At 34.9% G+C, this 22,259-nt stretch overlaps 1 protein-coding gene and 1 long non-coding RNA gene across 6 annotated transcripts in view; one reads left to right on the top strand and one right to left on the bottom strand.

Annotated features, from left to right (window-relative positions):
* FSTL5 (follistatin like 5) overlaps positions 1 to 22,259 on the top strand; it is a 375,292-nt gene that overhangs the window by 336,253 nt on the left and 16,780 nt on the right. For all 5 annotated transcript variants that reach the window (XM_085578843.1, XM_085578845.1, XM_077782912.2 and 2 more), the window contains 3 exons: positions 4,418 to 4,567; positions 10,783 to 10,890; positions 12,456 to 12,580. In XM_085578843.1, the coding sequence (XP_085434969.1) occupies positions 4,418 to 4,567; positions 10,783 to 10,890; positions 12,456 to 12,580 (383 nt within the window). The remainder of the gene's footprint in view (positions 1 to 4,417; positions 4,568 to 10,782; positions 10,891 to 12,455; positions 12,581 to 22,259) is intronic.
* LOC146767600 (uncharacterized) overlaps positions 13,556 to 22,259 on the bottom strand; it is a 39,044-nt gene continuing 30,340 nt past the window's right edge. The window contains exon 2 of the long non-coding RNA XR_014955128.1: positions 13,556 to 22,126. This is a non-coding gene — a long non-coding RNA (uncharacterized LOC146767600). The remainder of the gene's footprint in view (positions 22,127 to 22,259) is intronic.

Below are 22,259 nucleotides of genomic sequence, written 5' to 3' on the forward strand. Positions count from 1 at the left end.
TTGTGAACAACACTGCAGTACTTATACATATACATATTTAGGTATGCTAATTTTGCTAAAGGTAAATATATTTTCTCATTTGCTATATACTTGAGAACCCTTATCTAAATATTTAATTACCTCTTGTGCAACTGAGTGTCAATACAGCAAAACACTTTGGTGTATATCTAGCATGGGAATCAATTAGACTTACTGTGTTTAGAGTGAAGCAAAAGATTTAGTGTGTTACTGGATCATCATAGGTCACAGAAATTGTTAACACCTCCTTCCTCTCCTTCCCAGAATATCCTAATTTACTTGAATCTCCTTAATGTCAAGTGCAAGTAGAAATTTATTAGTCTGATAGTGAAAATTCTAGATGCATAGAGACAGAAATAAACTGATTTCTATTTTCTGATATAGGTTGTTGCTTAGTTAGACCAGCTTTGACAGCTGTTGGTTTAATCTGTTGTCAAATAGATTATTAACCATAGTTCGAGTAGAGTCTTTCACCTCTTTAAACACCTCATCATTGTGAAGTGCTTGGGACGTTTTTCTCACTAATATTCAACCTCTGTTTATCCTCTGCAAATTAATATTAGCCAAATACTAAAATTCTAATTCTTATGCAAAAGTGTTTTTATTTTCCTTTCACAATGAATCCCAATTAGAATAATTATTTCCAGAGACTGGGAAAAAAGCAATTGAAACAGATGCCTTTTGGAGACTAATGAAAAAAATCCTTTTGGCTTTAACATAAAACTGATTTTCTGTTTATTACAAGTAGCACATAATGGCCAAATTTCAGTGAAATATGCCATCTTACATTTGGGTATATGCTGGAGGTCAGAGCAAAATATTTCATTTCAAAATAATTAATGTGACTACATAGCAGGCCAAAATTTCCACAGGAAATTAGATTGAAGCATACTTTGTAGTCCACAGAAACTGCCTTGGTATATACTCTTACAGCACAGAAAGTGTAGTGAATGCTAACCTTTGTAAAAAAAAGTTTTTAAGAAAAATCCAGTCTGATTTTTAGTAAAGAATGTCAAGAAAACCATGATTTAATGTAGAAGAGGTAATACAAAAATGCATGTCTTAAGACATGCACTGTTGCAACCTATTGGTATCATCTTACTCTTAGGCAGCCATAACATAGCTGAACATTTCATTACAGTGCCTAAAGAGTTTGACTCACATCCTGTTAAAACACTGAGGATCCTTGCAGTAAGTGTAAGCTAATAAACACAGAATTTGCACATATAAATCTGCAAGTACATATTTCCTCTTGAGATTTTCTTGCCCCAGACTATCTTGAAATACTTCCTCTAAGGATTTATTTTCCTCCATCTGCTGACTTGTTACAGAATAAGTCACTTTTTGATTAAAAAGTCTGGGAGGAATACAACAATGAAGTAAATTAATGTTTTATCAGATATTAACTTTTTCTTTTTTTACAGAGAGAATAAATTAGGAAAAAGTAAATTGCTCACATTTTAATTAGAAGAAGAAAATGGTGGGTTTATGCTTACATTTTAAGGAGAAATAATTTTAACCAATACCCAACCACTGGGGAAATTAATATGGAGCCTCAGAATAACTGCCTGTCAAAGAAGTCCACACTGTCTAATGAGATAAATGTTATATTTTCAAAAGCAATATTTCAGTTCTTTTGAAGTAGTTTCAAATGAATTTAGATTTGAATAACTAGAGAAACAACCACATAAACCAGTTTATACTGGAAAAAACACTCTGGTTTGGATATGAGAAGTTTAGTGCATAATTTTCACTGTTACATTTTAAAAAACCCAGTCTTTTCAGGCAAGTAAGAACTGGAATTGGATTATAGACATTTATGACAACTTGGAAAATATTTTAAGATATTTAAAGTACATTTTCATATGTAGATATATGTGTGGTTGTATATATGTGTATGTATATATATATATATATAAAAGACTATATTTGTTCTGATCTTATACTGAAAAAATCTTTAAAAATACACTTCTGAGTATTTTAGACTCAGATTCAGGAAAATGTATATGGCAGTAGCTCATCTCTGGATACACCTGTAAATGCTTAATTTAGAGAATTTTGCTATTGTGTTATACATCCCACAAGGGGAGGTGGTATCTGAGAAATCATTTACACTAATCTATATGATGCAATGTGAAAGAAACAGAGATTCCTTCAGCAGAAGTCAGGATTATTTTTGAATAATATATTGAATATGTCCTTGTAGAATTCAGTCCCAGAAACTCATGTAAATTACTGTGAGTCCCTGAGAGACTAATGAAAATAATGTCTCTGTAGATTTTTTACAAGCATTTGGGGATTCATTATTTGAAGGTGCTCACTCTGAGGAATAAAGAGGATGATACAGAACAATCTAGATGTATTTATCTGTTTAGATAAAACATGGAACTAAGACAAGGTATATTTAGAATAAATATAAAAAATAATGAGATCAGTGAAACAATCTTCCACTTGAAGTAACAATTACCCAAAAGGCAAATGACAATAGATCACTGATGTGATGCTTGCACATCATATTAGAGACATAGTTGCATATGTTGACTTTATGCAACAATGAAAAGCATTTAGCTACTTTTAAGAATGAAAGTCCTATTTCTCCCATGCCTGTCATTCCTTAAAAAAACAGATTTTTAATTTCTCCCTTTGATCTTCATGGCTTTTTATCAGCACAAACTAAATCTTACTTCTTACTTATTTCTAAGTTCTCCTGAAGTTACTGATGATGTGCTATCACACAGCACCTGAGTTTAGTAACCTTTCCTTATCATATAATTCCTGAAAGACCTTCCCTTTGTTGAGGTTTAAGAGCCATGTAAAAGCAAGCAGTGGCTTTCAATCTTCTGCAAAGAAACTCTCTTTTTTAAAGCTGGAAATTGATTTATTTCTTCTTTTGACATATAAAGATTGAGTGTATTTTTGAAAATGTAGAGGCACAGCAGGCAAAGAATGTTGATGATACAGAAAAGGAAGTGTTGAAATGCATCATCCTCTTGAAGAGTATTGCTTGGTGCCAGAGATGGTCTTCTGCCACATAATGTTTCCTGTGCCTTTCAAAAGGCATTTGATGCTTAGAAACAGAATTCTTGTTTAAGAGCTCATCATATCTTGCTGCTCATTCTACATTGAGTCATTATCTGCTGACATATCATAATTATTTTCAAAGCGGCCAGTTATGATGTATCAGGCAGAGCAGTCTAAATTAGGAATAAGCAGCAGATAAGTGGCAAAAAGAAATACTTATGATTTGGTAAAATTGTCCCTTGTGATGCAAAGAATTTAAAATAAGAGACAAAAGAGTAAAAGGTCAAGAAAACAAAAACACTTGACACATCCTGTACTTTTCTAAATTGAGTGTTTTTCAGGTCCATATTTTTCAATAATTACAATATCCATTATAGGAAAGAAATCATGCTATTTCATAAATGGAATTTTACATAGAGTAATATATTTGACCAAGTAACCTTTAATTTTGATAAAACCAAGCTTTTTCTGGGAGAAAGTATTCACAAATAGGTAGTTAAATACATGATGATTTGCCTTATCTTTCTACAAATTAGAAATAGTGAGCATGTAAAGTACAGTGGCTATTTTGACTGAGAGTGTAGAGTTATATGTATTATGAAATGTCAGTTCACTAAAGTCAATGGATTTTTACTTTTTTCAAATTCATCCTTTTGCAGGAGTGGAAGGGCAGAGAGGGAAGGAATGGTAGGGAGAAGACATTTGGTATTTATTGGGCTAAACACTAGTAAGATAGACCATGAAAATGTCTCATTGGCAGAGATTGCCAAACTTCTTGATCTTTAAAGCAACCTTTAAAACGGCTGATCTCTCTGACTGCTGCTTTGCCCCTATGCCATGTGACAATTTGCACCACACCACCTCCCCTTTCTCTTCATGTGTGCTTTATCATCTCCCCAGTTACATACCTGCCTGGCTTACTGCTGTGCCCTCAGCTGCAGGGTAAGCCACGCCTGCACTGCCTCCCTTTGCAGGGCGCTGGGATGCTGCTCAGGTGGGAGCTGCCAGCTCCTGCAGTAACAAGGCACCGTGTGTCTGGTTTGGTTCTCTGATTTTAAGGTCTTTTGCCCCTTGCTCACTTTATTTCTACATGTATGGTTTTTTCAAATTAATTTCTTTCTTGGGTCAACAATACTTCTTGAATTTCTAGAAAACACCCCAGAATTTCGTGAATGAATTATTTTAAGTTGTGGTGCTTACAGATGCAGTTCGGCTAATATGATTTTATGTCCTAATGTCAACTGTCCTTTTTCCTTCCCTACATTTTCTGAGGTTTTATTTTACAGTTAAAAAATAAGAAAATGGGTATAATATATCTTTCTATTATGTTCTTGACTGTTTTGATTCTTACACTTTTCCTGTTTCTATTGAATTATAGGATGAAGTTTGTCCCAAAGCAGATAGTGAACCTGTTCAGCGTTGTGTTTGGGCAACTGCTGTTAATGTAAAGGACAAGTTCATATACGTGACTCAGCCCACACTTGACAGAGTTCTCATTGTTGATGTACAGTCTCAGAAAGTTGTACAGGTATTTATTTCTCTTTTTTTAAGTTACTGTTAATTTACACAAAAGAATTTAATACTTTTTTTCATATTTCAGAAACAGAAATACTGTTATCTTGAGTTTAAACACCTATTTACAAAATTTAGCAGCAATTTTTGTTTAGCAACTGTTCTTCTCAATAGACAACTGTAAGGAAGATAACATGAAATATAATTTATATAATTTATATAAATATTATTCCAGTAGTTCTGTAGGAAGTTTCTGACTGGAAGTACCTTTCACTCTAAAATTATTATTGGCTAAAATCGAGTCCTATCGCAAGGATGTGTTTATCAGTTTTTACAGAAAGGTCAGGTTTGGCTACACAAGGTGAAAGACTGTTGCTCTGTACACTTTTATACAGAGAAATTAAGGAAATAGTAAAAATAAACACCACCCTTAGCCAAGACTGGAGACTTTGAATTCAAGCTTCTTCTCTGCTCCGCTTTCTTGGTGTCTGGGATGCTGGAGACACTCTGCTTAGTGAAAATAATTCATTGAGTAAAAGGGAGAAATCAGTGCTATGCTACAGCAATTAATACAGTCATAGAGTTTGAGCAAAACCAAGTGTGGTATGTTGACCCTGACTGGAGGCCAGATACCACCAAAGCCACTCTACCACTCCTCTCCCCAACTTGACGGACCAAGAAAAGGTTCATGGGTTGAGATAAGCAAAGGGAAAGATCACTCACCAGTTACCATCACTGGCAAAACAGACTTGACTTTGATAAATAAATTCAGCTCGTTTCCTTTTCCCTACCAAAATCTAAGTAGGAGAATGGATAGTGTAACAAATCATAAACCTCGGTCCACCAGCACTCCCTCCTTCCTGGGTTTCTTTTTATTCCTGAATCTCTGCCTTCTCCCCCACCCGCAGTGAAGGAGATGAGGAATGGGAGGTGAGTTTGACAATTTGCCACATATAATTTCTGCTGCTGCTTCTTCCCCAGAGAGATGTCTTTTCCCTGCACCCTCCTGGGGCCATTCCCATGGGGGACAGTCTTCCATTAACTTCTCTAGTCGGAGTCTTTCCCATGGGCTTCAGTCCTTCACAAACTCCTCCAATGTGGGTCTCTTTCCATGGGATACAGTCCTTCAGGAACAGATTGCTCCAGGCTGCGTCCCCTATGAGGTCAGGAGTCCTGCCAATAAACCTGTTCATTGTGGGTGCCTCTTCACAGTTTCACAGGTCCTGCCAGGAGCCTGCTCCAGTATAGGCTTCCCATGGATTCATAGCCTCCTTCAGGCATTCACCTGCTGCAGTGTGGGGTCCTCCAGGGGCTGAAGGTGGATCTCTGCTCCACCCCAGCCCTCCATGTGCTGCAGGGGCACAGTTGCTTCAGTGTGGTCTTCACCACAGGATGCAAGGGAATTTCTGCTGGCTCACCTCAAGTGTCTCCTGCCCTTCCTTCTTCACTGACTGCAGAGCTGTTCTTCTGACATATTCCCACTCCTCTTTCATCTAGTTGCAAGCACAATAGCACTTTTGTGCATCTCAGCTATGTTATCCCAGAGGTCCTACCCCACCACTGATTGACTGGGTATTGGCCAGCAGCAGGTCTGTGCTGGCACCAGCCGGCATAGGCTCTGTCAGACATGGGGGAAGTGTCTGGCATCTTCTGACAGAAGCCACCCATATAGCTCCCCCCTGCTAACAAAAGCTTGTCAAACAAACCCACTGCACACTTAAACCCAACCACACTTCACACTTAAATAGAGCTTTTCTTCATGCCTTTTGGTTTTCTCACTGATAAGTAAATGAAAAATCTTTTAAGCATAGATTATATGTTAGGCTTCAGGGAAACAGTATTGTGTCCTTAAAGGGGACTTATAAGCAAGTTGGAGACAGATTTATTAATAGGGACAGTAGCAATAGGCAAGGGGCAATGGTTTTAAACTAAAAAAATGGTAGATGCAAACTAGATATAATGAAGACATTTTTTACAATGTCTTCATTTTGAAACACTGTCAGGGGTTGCCCAGATAGGTGGTACATGACCCATCCCTGGAAGCCTTCAAAGCCAGTTTACATGTGGGTCTGAGCATACTGATCTAATGTCCCTGATCACAATGGTTTTGGACTAGACAACTTTTAAAGATCCCTTCCAGCTCAAACTATTCCATGATGTAAGTGTACACATGTATTCTCTATAGGCATATAAAATTTAAAACTAAATAACAAAATTGCGTTTATAAAATAGCATTAACTTCAAAAACAATTTTAATACTTTTGCATACTTGAAACACTTGCTTTCTGAATTCTGTGTAGCTGACTCAGACATGGCTTCCTCAAAACTTAAACTATCCAAATGGTGGCAAGGATTTATAAAATACTTTATTCACAAAGTTAATAATAAAAAGGTGGGGTTTTTAATTAAATTTAGCTTTGTTTATTAAAATAGAGATAAAATGAGTGGATAATGATTTTTTTTTTCTGAAAACTATACTTTTTTACAACGGGTTTGATATATTACTTCAGGATGACAGAGTGAAAACCCACAGTCTCAACACAGTCCTCAAAATTGAAGGACTGGAATATCTGAAAATGTTTTCCATGGTCTCTGACTGACATTCAGGTGTCAACTTCCTTTTCTCCACAGGAGGGTTGAAACATCAATTGAATTTATTACCATTTAGACTTCAGTGTCAAGAGCACATGATTCCTCTTGAGCTCATTGAAAATAGGTTTTAATTTAGGTATTATGAAATATGTTCATTGGTAGGGTCTTCTAATTTGTCTTCAGTTACATTATTTATTGTTTTAAATATGTAAAAATATATATCACTTTACCATTAAAAATTGAAGAGATACTTATTGCAAAGATCTATGTTAATTAGAAAGTAAAATTCAGTAAATTAATCACTAATTAAAAGTTCAGCCTTTCCCCAGAAATATGTAAAGCAGTTGTGCAATCTTTGAATGATGTTAGATTGTTCTATCAAAAAAAATATTCAAGTTTCTGTAATGAGATGAAAAGCAGACATACAGAATGCCTAAGCATAGCAAAGAGCTTAGTGCATTGAGTGTGTGTTAAATATTGAGCTAAAACCAGGATACTCCAGCAGCTTGCATGTCATTCCGGGGGAAAAAAAAACACTTTCAAAGGAATTTTATTTTGAGGGATAGAATAGTATTGCTTTTCTCCTAATTCAATAATATCTAGATTACAAACTATGGAAAGTAAGAATTAAATTACCCCAGCTGTGGAAAACTTTTCAGGAATGGAAGTTTTGATTTTGATGGTTCTAGGTGTTTAAGCAATCATAAAAAATTATTTTTCCATTTCACAGGACTTAACAAAGATTTTTGGTGAGACAATATTACCAATTTAACCAGAAATAAATAAACCAGACAGTTTAACCAGATAAATAAATTAAATCAGATGTGTTACTGTCACTTTTGAACACCTAAGTAGAATTTCTACTACTTGTTAATGATCTGAATGTTATTTCCTAGGATACACTTAGCCAAATACATGGGAAAAGTACAAGGGGACTTGTTCTGTGTCCAGCTTACCTGTGCAATTATTCAAAATAGACTTAAAAACCAAGCAAAACAAAAAAAACCCAAAAAAACCAAAAAAAAAAAACAAAATAAAAAAGAGATAAAAATAACAGTAGTTGCAAACAAAACAAATAAATAATGAAAGCATAAAGCCTATACAATCTTTTTACATATCATATAAAACTATGAAAAGTAAAACCACTATTGACTCACAGATGGGTTTTAGAATTGAAATGAGGCTAATTCGGAATTTAGTAACAAGTCAACAGATACTTTGTTTAGCATTTCTTAAAACATGCATTGTTCTGTCTTCTTGTCTTTTAAAAATAAGCATTTATTTTCTAGCTTTATTTTCTGTACGCAAAAAGAATGTTCTAACCATTAAATGTTGCTCTATTCATATGATGTGCACTTACAAAAACACTTTTACACACAGGAAGCACAGAAGGGAATTTAGTTTTCCAGATCAGTCTATTTTCATTACTTAGAGTACTGCCTAGCACAGAGTAAAATAAAGATTTAATTCATTTTTGGAAAGTAGAAACTCAGCTCAGAATGGTTCAGAAATGAGAGCATTTTTCTTGTTAGACTGCCTTTTTCCTGAGGATCATATTAATATAGAGGATATCATTTTCATACGTGTACATGTGCATGTAACTATTCCTAGTCTACATCTTAATAACAAGAGTACATTCTTAATAAGAAGCTACCTTGCAAAAAAAGCACATAGGCTAGTGGGAATAAATGTGGAGATAATTTCATATTTTAAAAGCAAGAGCACTCTAATGAAACTCCCATCACTGTGCAAAAACCCTAAAGAAAATTAAAAATTTATTTGAAAGGCCTTTAAGTCATGTAGTGATGCTGTTTTCTGTGTAAAAAAAAACTTTATTTGCTTTTGCTTATTACAATGTTTTCTCTGAAGTACTACTATACATGTTATTCCTTTCTACTATGAAAGTTAATGTAAAAGGTGTGCACATCTGTGACAACTAGATTTGAGGATGATTTATTTTTATGACAGGTATATTTATCAAAGTAAGTACTTTAGAGGATTCTATAGCAGACTAAAATGAAATGTATTGGAAACATGAATGGTGTATCTTTAGACAGATATATAGAAGGAGACTTTTTGGACTTCTCCAGGTAATTCTCATTCTAAAGTCAAGGGGAGCATTTGCTTTCATTTTTAAATTCTTGAAAGCAGGAATTGTGCAGTATTGCATAGCAGCACAGCACTAAGTGGGATGACTTAGAGGCTGAAGTAAGCAGTCATTGTCTTTCAGTGCTCAGTGTGCTGCTGGCAGATCAGCCTGGTCAGCTAGAAACAGCTGTGAAAGTCTGCTTCTGAGTCGCTCAACTCCTTTTTTGCTGCTGGCTTCCCTCTAGGGAGCTGTACTGCCTGTGCCTGACCCTGCAGGCAATTCCTTCTGCTCCTCCTGGCTGTGCCACGACCCCAGCTCTGAGCGCAGCTGGAGTCCTCTGGCAGAACATAGATGGGTCAGACCTTTGTCTGGGAAGCCAAAAGAAAATTTGACATGCCTTGACAAATTAACCATACAACAGTTCAAGTATTATTTTAAACAACTTGTTTTCTATCGTGTAGCAGAAAGAAGTTATCAAACACAAACAACCTTTTTCAAGGGGTAACTTGTGATTTTAAATGAGCCAGTGAGCAACCTGGCTTCATTTTCCATTTTCAAAAGGAAAAACAAATTCTGTTTAGATGAAGTGGTCGCTTGCAACACCTCAGGAGTACAGTTAAGTATCATCAGCAGTCTCAGCCAGCCATTAGTGCATTATCTTGAGGATCTACATCATTAGTTTAAATTAGGTTCACTTAATTAGCCAGCTGGTACTCTCCTTGACACACTGATAAACAAGCTCTGCTTTACAGTTCCATAATGGTAAGACTAAAAAACAATTTCTACCTATTTTTTGTTCTTTAATGATGAAAATAAAAAAGTAACACCCCCCCACTTGTTTAGCCTGTGCTTAAGATCTCTTAATCAAATACGTTATCCTCCCATTTAACACCTCTGAATCCTTCAGTTTTTGTAACAAAGGAAGTTTAGAGCTCAGCTGTCTGAAAGGTTCATGGTCTCAAGTGACAATGCTTAAAGTTGGAGGGAAGACACTTTGGTTCTGATCACAGGTCTATGAAAAGTAGCAACTATAATTGGAAAACATGAAAACAATCCTTCGTACTTCAACAAAATATGCACATTTTAACTGATAGGAAGCTTTGGGTGCAGCAACATCATGTTGATTTCCTTTTGGTAACATCTTCCATTAATTCCAGTATGTGGCTTGCGAATACTCTTCCCTTTTTAACTATTTTTCAGTAAATGGTGTAGTTTTTCAACTGATACATGTAAAGTGAGAGTAATGGCAGGAAAGGAAGATAAGTAGTTTTGTACTTGATTTAAAACTTTTGTTTTCAACTTTTTAAAGGCTTTAGTATAATGTAATTTTGATACCAAATGTTAGAGTACATAATAAAAACACATTTTCAGCAATTCAGTAACTCTGAATTAATCAGATGGCTGTTTCAACAATTGACAACATAATTCCTAAATGCAGATTGAAAATATCGAAAATGCATATCTACTCATATTTTTCATTCAATCATATATATTATGTTTCCTTTGAAAGTGTGGCAAACAAAGCATTTCTTTTTTTTATTCTATTTCAGGCAGTGAGTACAGATCCTGTTCCAGTGAAACTACACTATGATAAATCACATGATCAAGTTTGGGTGCTGAGCTGGGGAAACATGGAGAAGAATTCCCCAACTTTGCAGGTGAGGTGATCACAATGATTATATGTAAGGAAATACAGACAAGTTGAACCTTTGTGTAATTGCAATGTGTTGCATATTTTCCTTTAAGCAAGCATAAAGCAGGGCCAGAGAAATTATTTTAGTTAAACAAAAAACAAGTCAGACAACTGACTTCAGCAAAAAAGTTGATGATTATTTTCAAGACCCTTAGTCTGAACTGACAATGGCAAATTGATAGAAGGATGAGTGCAGCTGAAAACAGCAGCATGTTCTGTACTGCCAGGATTTTGAGAGTAAACTGTTGCTATTCATGATTTTTTGTGTCCCTAATTAGAGGATAAATTGGGCTTTAGACATCCATTTCATTAAGGTCATATTGACATTCTGGAGGTGTCAAGCTCTGTCTTTATTGGGTTTTTTTCAGATGAAAGATATTAAAAATCTTGATTTTTCCCATTCCTTGAAGCAGTGACAAACCTAAAGAAACATCTTAAGAAGCTATACTTAACTTACTACTTTTTTATTAATTTCTGTTCCTTATTTATACAGATCCCCCAAGACCATGATGATCAGCCTTGTATCGTAATTTAAAAATTAATTTTTATTTTAATTTGTTTTCCTTTCTTCAGAAATTAATAAAATCCTTATGCATTTAGTATATACTTATATATAAGAAAAAGAATAAGAGAAATTTGAAAAGCAAAATTAGTAACATTTGAAATCCCCTTTTCAGCACCTACAGATTCTTAGTAACTTTGAGTATACAAGGTAATTTGTGGAAGTTTAGTTGCCATTCCTCCCCAAAACTGATAATTGAGTTAGTCTTACCATATTTTAAAGTGACAGGTCGTCTTCACTCTCTTTTTTAATCACAGTATAGATAATAGATTGTCTTCTTAAAAAAAAATTCCACTTTTAAATGCACACATGTGAAAAGCATAGTAGCTAACATATGGAATTGTCTTTTATTCACCCATAAACATTTACTTCAGAGAACGTCCAAGATTTTGGCATTTGAAGACAATTGGTTCCTCACAATTTAAGGAATATGTAAACTTAATTCAGCTTGCTCTTATGAAATATGTCTGTGCTATGTTGAATTCTCTCATGGTTGACAAGGATTGGGATTATGCATAGACATACGTTCCAGTGGATTTGATAGCATCTTTTCACTCTGGCTGAAGTGCTTAAAAATTTAATCTCACTCTAAGATCTAGTGTAAAAAAAAGATAAACAAAAAACTTAGTACATTTTCACTTAGTTAAACTAAGTTTAAACTACATTAAACTTAGTTTAAACTAAGAACTGTTAAGGGGTTTAGTAATGTAAATTAATAAATATGGATTCAGGGTTGCTAAAAAAGATAGAGGGGAAAAATAAGTAAGAAGACTAAGAGGTTTGGTATGTAATAGTTCTCTGAAATCTGTATTGTTGATCAGCTTTTTTCACTGTTATTTGCACTCCTTTTATTGGTAATGTGGAAAAGACAACACAAGAGACTACGGAGTCAATACTGCATCCATTTGGATTGAGATTTGAGTTTTAAAGAGCGCTTCTACAGTTTATAATGATGTTACTTTATGCAGGTGATAACACAAGCCAGTGGGAGTGTTTCTCATCACACAATCCATACTCAGCCCGTGGGGAAGCAGTTTGACAGAGTGGATGACTTTTTCATTCCAGCTACAACCCTTATCATTACCCATGTACGGTAAGTTTGTCTGAATGAAGGGAATGTTGGATTGCCTTTGTGTTCATCCTAAGAACGGGTTCTGGCTGTGACAGAACTGAACAATTTGATCAGCTGGGTTTTAAAAGACATGGAACACAGAAAGAGAATCTGAGGAAAACAGGACAACACTTAGCACAGGCATAAAGCAGAGCTCTTCCCAAGACCTCTTAGAGGAAAATAGGAAAATCTATTTTTCTTCCTCAAAATACACTAGTAAGAATTTGATATATAACCTTCCTTCCTTCCTTCCTTCCTTCCTTCCTTCCTTCCTTCCTTCCTTCCTTCCTTCCTTCCTCCCTTCCTCCCTTCCTCCCTTCCTCCCTTCCTCCCTTCCTCCCTTCCTTCTTCCCTTCCTCCCTTCCTCCCTTCCTCCCTTCCTCCCTTCCTCCCTTCCTCCCTTCCTTCCTTCCTCCCTTCCTTCCTCCCTCCCTCCCTCCCTCCCTCCCTCCCTTCCTTCCTTCCTTCCTCCCTCCCTTCCTCCCTTCCTTCCTCCCTCCCTCCCTCCCTTCCTCCCTTCCTTCCTCCTTCCCTCCCTCCCTCCCCTATTTTTTCCTGTAACATTTCTACTTCTAGGTATTGAATAATTCTGCAGTCTAGGATTTTTTCCTCTGTGTATTGCATTATTGTGTATTACTAGTTTGTATATTTAGAGCTTCTAAGTTTTTTTACAAGCTGACACAGACCCATTTCACCTCAAAACAGCTCTGCCAACAATTATCCATTATTTATTCTGATATTCCAAGTTCAAGTTTCTATTTCTATTCTATAGGAATATCTTCATTAGATAATCTTAACTGTCATCATTCTGTTCTAGCAAAATTATCAAATTACAGGTATAAATAGGCATCTCCATTAAAAAGGATATAATTTCTTATCGTAGTGAGTAGTAGTCTTTTAAATGTGAAAACATGCAATTTAGGATGATTTTACAATTGATTTTAGAATTCTCTCTGTATGTGCCTGGGAAGAATCTAGTCTTCTGTATCAAAGAACGTTTGGCTTCTTCTAAAGATGGTGTTGTTGAGAGATTATTTTTTTAAATTTCCTACAAAACTCTAAACTAACAAGTAAGTTAGCAATCAGCCATATGCAGTTTAAAAAGAAATTTATAGATTAATATATCTGAATAATAAATTGACTCTAAGTACCACTATTACCATATTTCTTGAACTGAGTAGGCAAATTCCTGTTGTGTCCCAAAGTAATCTGTAGTCCTCACATTCAGCCTTAGAAAAACATTAAATATTTCTGCTGTATTTGGAGAAGATATGTGTTGTGAGGACAAAAGTTACTGTTTCATAAACTAGCAGGTACTGCCCAAACAGAACTGACGTTAAGATACTTTAATGTTCTAGTAAATAGGAAAGTAAAACCATGGATAGGGATAAACATCATACTAGGAGGGAAATCAGGATGGGAAAAGAAAAATAGGGCCAGTCCAAAGCTAGTGTCGGATTTGCCTTGTCTAACTCAAACTATTTTAGGTTGATATTTTGCCCAAAGAGGTCAAGTAGGTGCTTCTTGCTTTGCATGTTACCTTCAGCTGCTGAGCCATTTCACATGTCCTGTATGCAACTTAACAGAAAATACAATGAAAGAATAAAAGAAAAAAACACAGGAATAAAATAGATGTATGAAATCAATTGAACACTGAAAGAATAAAATCTGATAGGTGCCTGCGGATATCTAATAAACATGTACATCAATTCAGGGCTAGTAAATATTTTTTGGTTTTTGTTGGGTTTTTTTTTTGTTTGTTTGGGGTTTTTTGTGTGGTTTTTTTTGTTTGTTTTTTTTTTTTATATTCACATGCCAGATAAAATTATCAAGAATGCCAAAATAAAATTCCTGGTCTGGCAAAAAAGCCTGCAATAGTTTGTCCACTGCTAAACCTATAGACTTGGAGCACTTAATGAACAAAATCAATTTGGTTTTATCAAATAATGAACTTAAGGGAAATGCTATTAATTCTGAGTGCCTTTTCTTAAAAGAAAATTTAAAAAAATCCTCTATGCAGACAAAAACACTGCTTTTCTTTCAATATATTCTTCAAGACCTGTTTATGTTAATCAGTTGTTGAAGAATTTGTCTTCCATAATATCTGGCCTGACAGTACCTTGCTATTTTTGTTTAAATTAGAATTCAATATGTGAACAATGTTACAGGAAAGATTTTAAATTAACTGTATTTATCAAATTAGTAGTGATGTAGAAAATCCCAGTCTATTAAAGTTAATATGACCAGTCAACAAAAATACACCCCACTCAATCACAGCATGTGTTTCTCAAGGCTGTTAGGCAACAAACATAAAGCTTGAGTTTATTATTCTTAGGAGTGTATACCAACCAGGGGAACAATTTATGAGTATGAATTGCAAAAAACAGCTAAGAGGGAAATAACCCCACTGGCTAAGTTGGCTGGTGTAGTTAATTGCCCAAGGGACCTATTTACTCTTTGTCAGAAATCAGCTCCCTTTGACCATGCAACACCAGCCCCTTTCAGAAAAATGGAAACTTTCTGTAGCTAGGTGCATTTGTCGCTTGTAAACTAAAATTTTGAATAATGGAGCAGAAGACAGTATGCATGGCTTACCAAATTAGCATCTAGAACTAAACATACTGTCCAAATAAAAGCAGTTCTAAGCAAAAAAAAGACCTATCACTTAAAAGAATTAAATAAGTTTCCTAACAGCTAGCACAAACCATCTGATACCATTTGTAGTGTATTACTATCTACAGCATATTCTGTCCAATAGGTTGGCTTGTTGACACATAGGAACAGAAGTAAAGACAAATAATTTAAAGCCATAGTGAACTGTTATTTTTTTAAATTTTTAATAATAACTGAAGTGGCAATTACTGCTCGTATGTATATAAGTATTTAAAACTTATTGCAAAATAATTTATTTAAGAAGTGGTGGAGCTATACTTTTGATTTACCTAGGTCAGTTATTTTTATGTATGAAAATCCAAATAGGCTGCTCATTATTAGAAAAGAAAATTCCACACATTTTAATGCTCTTTTGAGCAGCAGACACTTCCTCCAGATCAGACATTTGATGAGATACTATAAATTTTGCTCTCGGGTAAACAGTAATTCATTCCAAGGTAAAAAAATTGTTTTTCCATATTTTTCCTACCACTGACTGAGTTAATTTTTTCTTATACTTATCACACAGCAGGAGTCAAAGCAAGTAACCTTTTGGTTTGGTTACCAGCAGGCATAACATTCATTCATGCTCTGAACAACTGTGATGCACCATCAAAACATCGACTAACCAAACTGAGTATGCATGAGCCAAAAGAAGTAGAGGAAGAATAGATTAATTTATTTTCTTTAAACTTTCTTTTATAATTGCTGGCCAGTTGGTATGTTTACAGAAAAGGACAAGAAAAGAAACTTTATAATTCTGGGGAGAAAACTGTAGTAGGTTCAGTACCACCAGTTAGTTTTGGGATGTTAGGAAGGTGTCCCCCTCTCTTTTATGTTCCAGTAATACTATTTCCTTGCACTCAAACACCATTAGGAATCAAACAATGTTTTTTCTGTAATCCTTTTGTATCTGCATTTATAAAGATATATGTGTGTGTGTGTGTGTGTGTGTGTGTGTGTATGTATATATTTATAAAGAAAAGAAAATACCTCTTTGTTTTAGTGAAAATGTATTAATTGTTGCCCTAATAATGTCTATAGCAACCCCACTGATGTTTCCAGATAGCAAGATCATGGTTCTACAGAGTCTCAGTTGCAGATAGACCTGATTGGCATCCCATTATAGAGCTGACTTAATTCTAGATTTATCTCTCTGTTTTTTTTGACAAGACTGCTGATTCTAAGGGAGGAATTGCATCATGCCTTTGAGTATTCCTTCATGATGGAAAGAAATTTCCTTTTTTTCTCGCTAAGAAAGCTCAGAGTTTAGAGAAAGTCAGTTTCCCATGAGTTTTCATTAGTTTCTTGTGCCAGCTAGTTGTAGTTGCAATGGGCAACAGATCTCAGTCATAATCTTAGAAAAAGAGGCTATGACACAAAACAGTAAAACATTGTTTGAAAGAACAGTGACAGAAGTTCGTTCAGTCTTGCAGTTGGAAATCTGAAGATTTCAAAGGGAAGAAATTACATATTTATCTTGCCTATCTTGAAAAACAGCCCATCCTGCTATCATCATTGGCTGTGCACTCACTGTCAATCTACTTTGAATTATACCAAGAGAGTGAATGAATGAATATAAAGCACTGATTTTCATGTACACTTTTATGCCCATATTTTCCATACACACAGCTTGAAAAAGTCTCCCCTTCCCCCTAGTTCTGTTGAAAAATTAACAAACACCAGGGCCACAAAAGTAGGTAGGATGAGATCTGTTACATTGTCATCAATAGTACAAATCCCAAGGTGTTTTTCTTCAGTTCTTTCTGAAGATTTTTCCTTCTGCAGATGCACCTTATAAAAATTGGATATATGATTTCAATATTTGTCCTTATACACTGAATGAGGAGAAAATTTTATTCAGTGAGCTATTTCTGTTCCAAAGCAATTCAGGACAACCAATGATCTTGTCCTTAATAGTCTGCTAATACCACTCCTTATCATAAAAATAGACTCCTGCAATTAGTATGTAGGATGGTTGCAGAAAGATGACTTGTACAATACTCACGAAAATATATTCTTGGAAGCCTAAGGAGCAAAAGAGCTGATTATTTGCGCTCCAGTGTTCATAAATTGAAGAGAACTAAAGATAATTGGAATAAATTAAGGTCTTTCACTACACTGCAAAATGTTTCAAAAGCAATATTAAACGTACAGAACTCACTGTAATGGAGTAACTCTAAGTTTTTAGATGCTTTAATCTCTGAGCAGTGTTTTAAATGTCATACTGTTACCTGACCTAACAAGTGGAAGAATGAGCAATCAATTCACTGATGAGATGGCTCAGGATCTGAATAGAGTTTACATATTCTATTTGAGTTTTTTCTCTCTTTTATGCCCCTGTTGTGTATGGCAATAAGGGAAGCAGTCTTTCTAAAATCACACTTATTCATTTGCACAAAACAATCCAAAAACTAAGCTTTTCTTTAAGAGGTAATTGGAATGCACTGCCAATGCATTCCTGTGAACCTTCTTAAATGAAACCCATGTGGAGCAGTGAGTCAGTACATTCACATTTCATTCCAGAGTTTAAGCCCCCACAGAGGTGTGAAGTAGCTGACAGGGTGTGGAGAGCATTTTCAGTGTTTCTATGCAAATAATCAAATAGAAGATAGTATTTTTGTAGCAAAAATCCTACATAATCAGAAAAAGCTTTCTATTCAGTAGTTCCTGAGTGAAACAATGGAAGCAGTGCATGCTAAGTCAGCTGTAGATGAAGCATTAACAAAAAAAATATAATTAATTTAGGGGTTGACTTTTCACATAGACGGTATGATTTAGTGCAAAGATAGGAACAATTTAATATTTTACAAATTCAGTTAACAATGCACATTAGGGAGCAGAAATTTTGAGACAGTTCTTAGTCATCCAGCTATAAGCCTATAATGATACTGGGAAAATAGGGAAAGGGCTTGAAAGCTTGAGGAAATTAAGACAGCTCACTAGTACCAGGGCAAGAAAAGAAGATTTAGAAAATATTCTGCAATTTCTGATAAGGATTGTGGAATCTGACAGTGAATCCTACATGGTGGCACAAAAAGGGGGGATAGGACTTCACTCTGCAGCCTCCTACTCTGTGTCTTAGTTAAAGACTCATGCTAAATGAAAACCTTGAGGTCATTCTATCCCCTCTCCTCATATTTGCCACCCAAAAGAAGGACCCTTCTGGACCATAAATATGTTGCTTTTGAAAAATAGGGTTGTTTGGGAAAGATGGAGAGGAGACAGCAAAAATCTTTTTCGCTGTTTTTGGCTTTAAATAGTAGATTTTAGAGCATCTTTGTTCCAGAGGGAATCTAATGAATGAAAGATTGCAAGATTCACCTCAGACAGTTTTATAGCATTGAAACTTACTTTGTCCAACTACCACCAGTGACACCAACAACTATTAAAATAAGGGACTTTTTAGAAATGTGGAGTCCTCTTAAGTGCATCAAACTTATATTCTCTATTTCAGTCCTTCTCTGTTCACATGTTCCCACCCAAAAATTTCATAAATGTAGTCACTTCATATCTAAACTAAGAAACTCTCAGTCCTTTAGGTAATTACAAGGTATACCAAGTGCCCAAATTTCCATCTGCATCCTCTTTTAGCTCCACTCCTATAGTCTAAGTGACAAGAAAGAACCAGTGTTTGCAGGCTTTAATATGTCCTAGGCAATACAGATTCCCAACTGTGTCTGTGGGAAAGCACATAAGAAATCACGAAGATGAAGATAATTGCCATCATTCCACAAGTCCAGTTAAGATTTACTGTCACTGAAATGATGTTCAGAGGTGTACATAATGTTTTTGAAGCCAGGGCATACTGGAATTCAGAAAGAAAATATTTTCAAAATATTTTTAAAGTTCATTTTCATCTTGATGCTATGAAATTTAATAAATAATTAATTGCACATTTAAATGTAGCCAATATAAAACTATTTTAATATTTTTATTCAGTGTGACTGCTTCTAACCTTGAAAAATAAAGGTATGCACACACAGACATACACACATATATATAAGGAATCCATCTGGAAAACTATCTTGTTTGTGGAACCAGTTATTCTGTGTGCCTTTTCCCACATCAGCTGAGAATTGAATACTGCTTGACCAATTTATTTAACTTATGGTCCAAATCTTTTTCTCTTAGGTACCTTGAGTAAAACTTCACAAAGTTCTTGAACAACAAATTCCAGCTGTCAGCAGAAAAAAAGATTATATAAAAAAACATTTCAATTTCAGTGTGACTATTTAGAAATGAGAATTCCCTTCAAATGTTACTTGAAACATGAGATTGCAGCCAGCCTTTTTAGCAGTATAAAACAACATCAGTCAAAAACAAACAAACAAGAAAAGAATCTTTTTGTTCTACTTGACCTTCCCCATTAGCTTAGAAAGTGCTTGGAATCTGATTTAAGTAAGTCTAGTCACCTGTAATACAGTAAAAGGTAATTTTGCTAAATTGTAATTTTTTTTTTATTTTTCACACAGTAACATTTCTTCGCTTTTGCAGAAGTCATTACAGGAATATTTATCTTTGGAAAGAATACCATCTTCCATCTGAAGTGGACAAACCATTTCTAAAAATAAGTGTTCTACATGTCTCCTATAACCTATCTGCTTTTAAAAATTCAGCATCTACCAGTACCAGTATGATTCAGATCTACCAGTACCAGTACAATTTAATATTTAAAAAATAATCAACTATAAGAAGAAACTAATCTCTGCAATTATGGCAAATAATTTGTTGTACCCAGTGGATAGAAGTTATCTTAGTAGTGCTTTAATTACCTGTTGGTTTACAAAAAATACCCCAAATTATGAAGATTCATTTATTAGCTCAGAGACAATCTAATTATGAAATCAACCTTTTTTTTTTTTTTTTTTTTTTAAATAATGTTTGTAAAGGAAACACCCCGAACACAATTATTTAAAAAAAAATTTGCTGGGTCTGGCTTGGATGGAGCTAGTTTTCTTGATAGCAGCAAGAATCGTGCTGTAGACTAGATCTGTGACAGGGATCTAGTACAAATGTGATTGGAAATTTTCATTTGTTCAGCTCTATCTTTTAACATTTAGAATAGATTTTTGCTAATTGTGTTTAAACTGTCCTATTTGTTATGTTACAAGCCCATTTTAAATGGATTTAAGTCATATGAGTCACACTGTAAGAAAACTTCCAGATCTACACAAATAGATTGTTTTTATGTTCCTTCCATGGGTCCTCATCTGTCAGCATGTATCATCTTATGGTGAATAAAACATCCAACTTCCATCTTAACAGAGCCACTCAAACCAACTCCCACCTCCTGTACAATCTACAAATTAGAACACGGAACACGTCAGGTCCTGATGTGCCTGATCATTTTTGCCATGATAATCTTACATTTTTAAATCAAATGCCATCTCTGATGCTTCTATGTGCAAAAAAATAACATTTTATCGTGTTTTTTAGAAACAAGAATTACATGCTTTTTTTGTTGGTTTTTTTTCTGTTTGTTTTGTTTCTGTTTGGGTTTTTTTTGGTTTTTTTGTTATTGTTGTTGTTGCATGCAATATTTTCTTAATTTGGGTCCCTAGTAAAAACTAAAAAGAGAGAAAAGAATTGTGGTAAAGATCAGTATTTGTTCTTGAGAATATTCACATATCCCCAGCTGTAACAGGGTGTAGACTTCAGATTAAAAATGAAGAAAAAGATCTATTGAGACTTTTTTGCTGTTATTTACCACCTTTGTAGTCCTTATCTCTACCTCATTATTCATTCTGTACTGGTGCTGACTATTTCTTGTGACATATATAAATTTGACTGTTCAGTTCATATGGCATCTGCCCACCTTGATGTTACCACATTTTCAGAAGTGCCAGATTTTCCTAATCCTTTCCTGCCTTGTACTGACATTTAGGAGCATCTTTAGAATGACTTTTGTTTGCTGTGTCTGTATGGCTAGCCATTTCTTTGACTTTTATTGCTTTAAAAATGATTGGGGTTTTTTATTAAATTTCTCCTTCCCTAGATAGTATGAGACAGAAAAATGCACTAGCTGCCAGTGCTTAAAAATAGATTTTTTTTGCTGTGTGGGTTCCTTTATAATATAATAAGAATAGTTTCGTATATTCCTGGATACTAAAAATGTAGAAATTAAGTTACTTCCCTTTGTCCTAAAATTTCTTGGACTATTTCTTGTCAGCATTGGACAATAATTTGCAATAATTTAAAATCTGATTGTAATACACATCTTGCAAGTGCTCCTCCAGGGAGACTTGAAACAATTCATAGATACCGGCATCAGCAGCCTAAAATTCAGTATATCCCTAAGCTGTGCAAATGTACACTAAAAGTCAGGAGTCCTGGGCTTTGTGCAGTGTGTTGAAATAAATAATCTCTTCCCACAAGGAGTGCTTGCAAGCACTTACTTGATTTATCCAGCAGAGTTACAGAAGACAACTCACATAGACTTTCCCCAAATAAATGCTTATTTGAGTTTTTCCACCCAAGTGAAAACTATTCCAATAAAAGGGAGGATTTTGTTGATGACACAATGTCATTTACTTCAGCTCAGCAGCATTAAATTTGTGGTGTTCAATTTTTAATCCAGAACCTATCTTATTAAATATGATGTAGGATAAACTCAGAAGCTGGAAGCTTACTAATGCGTTAAACTATCTGTTTTATAATGTTATCTTCTGTCTCTGTTACGTATTGTCTAGTAATAGATTTTTTTTCTATTCAATCTCAAAGAACAAAGCTTAATTTGAGATCTCTTTATTCTAAGAGCATAACACTTGTCAGGATTCCTTCAAGCCCTTACTGAAATATTTCTTCCCTTCTGTCTTGCATGGCTGTCTTGAAGTCCTTGATATCCTTATTTTTCAAAATAATGGTCAGCCTGTACTGAGAGAGTAAAAAAAAGAGAGAAAAAAATCATTTTAGTATATTTGGTCATCATCGACTGTGGAGTCTGACATCCAATTTAATCCTCTCTACACTGAGCTCCCTCACTAAGAATGGAGATAGAGACACCATA

The sequence above is a fragment of the Lonchura striata genome, chromosome 4, assembly GCF_050655825.1.
Source record: "Lonchura striata isolate lonStrDom1 chromosome 4, ASM5065582v1, whole genome shotgun sequence".
Classification (NCBI taxonomy): domain Eukaryota; kingdom Metazoa; phylum Chordata; class Aves; order Passeriformes; family Estrildidae; genus Lonchura; species Lonchura striata.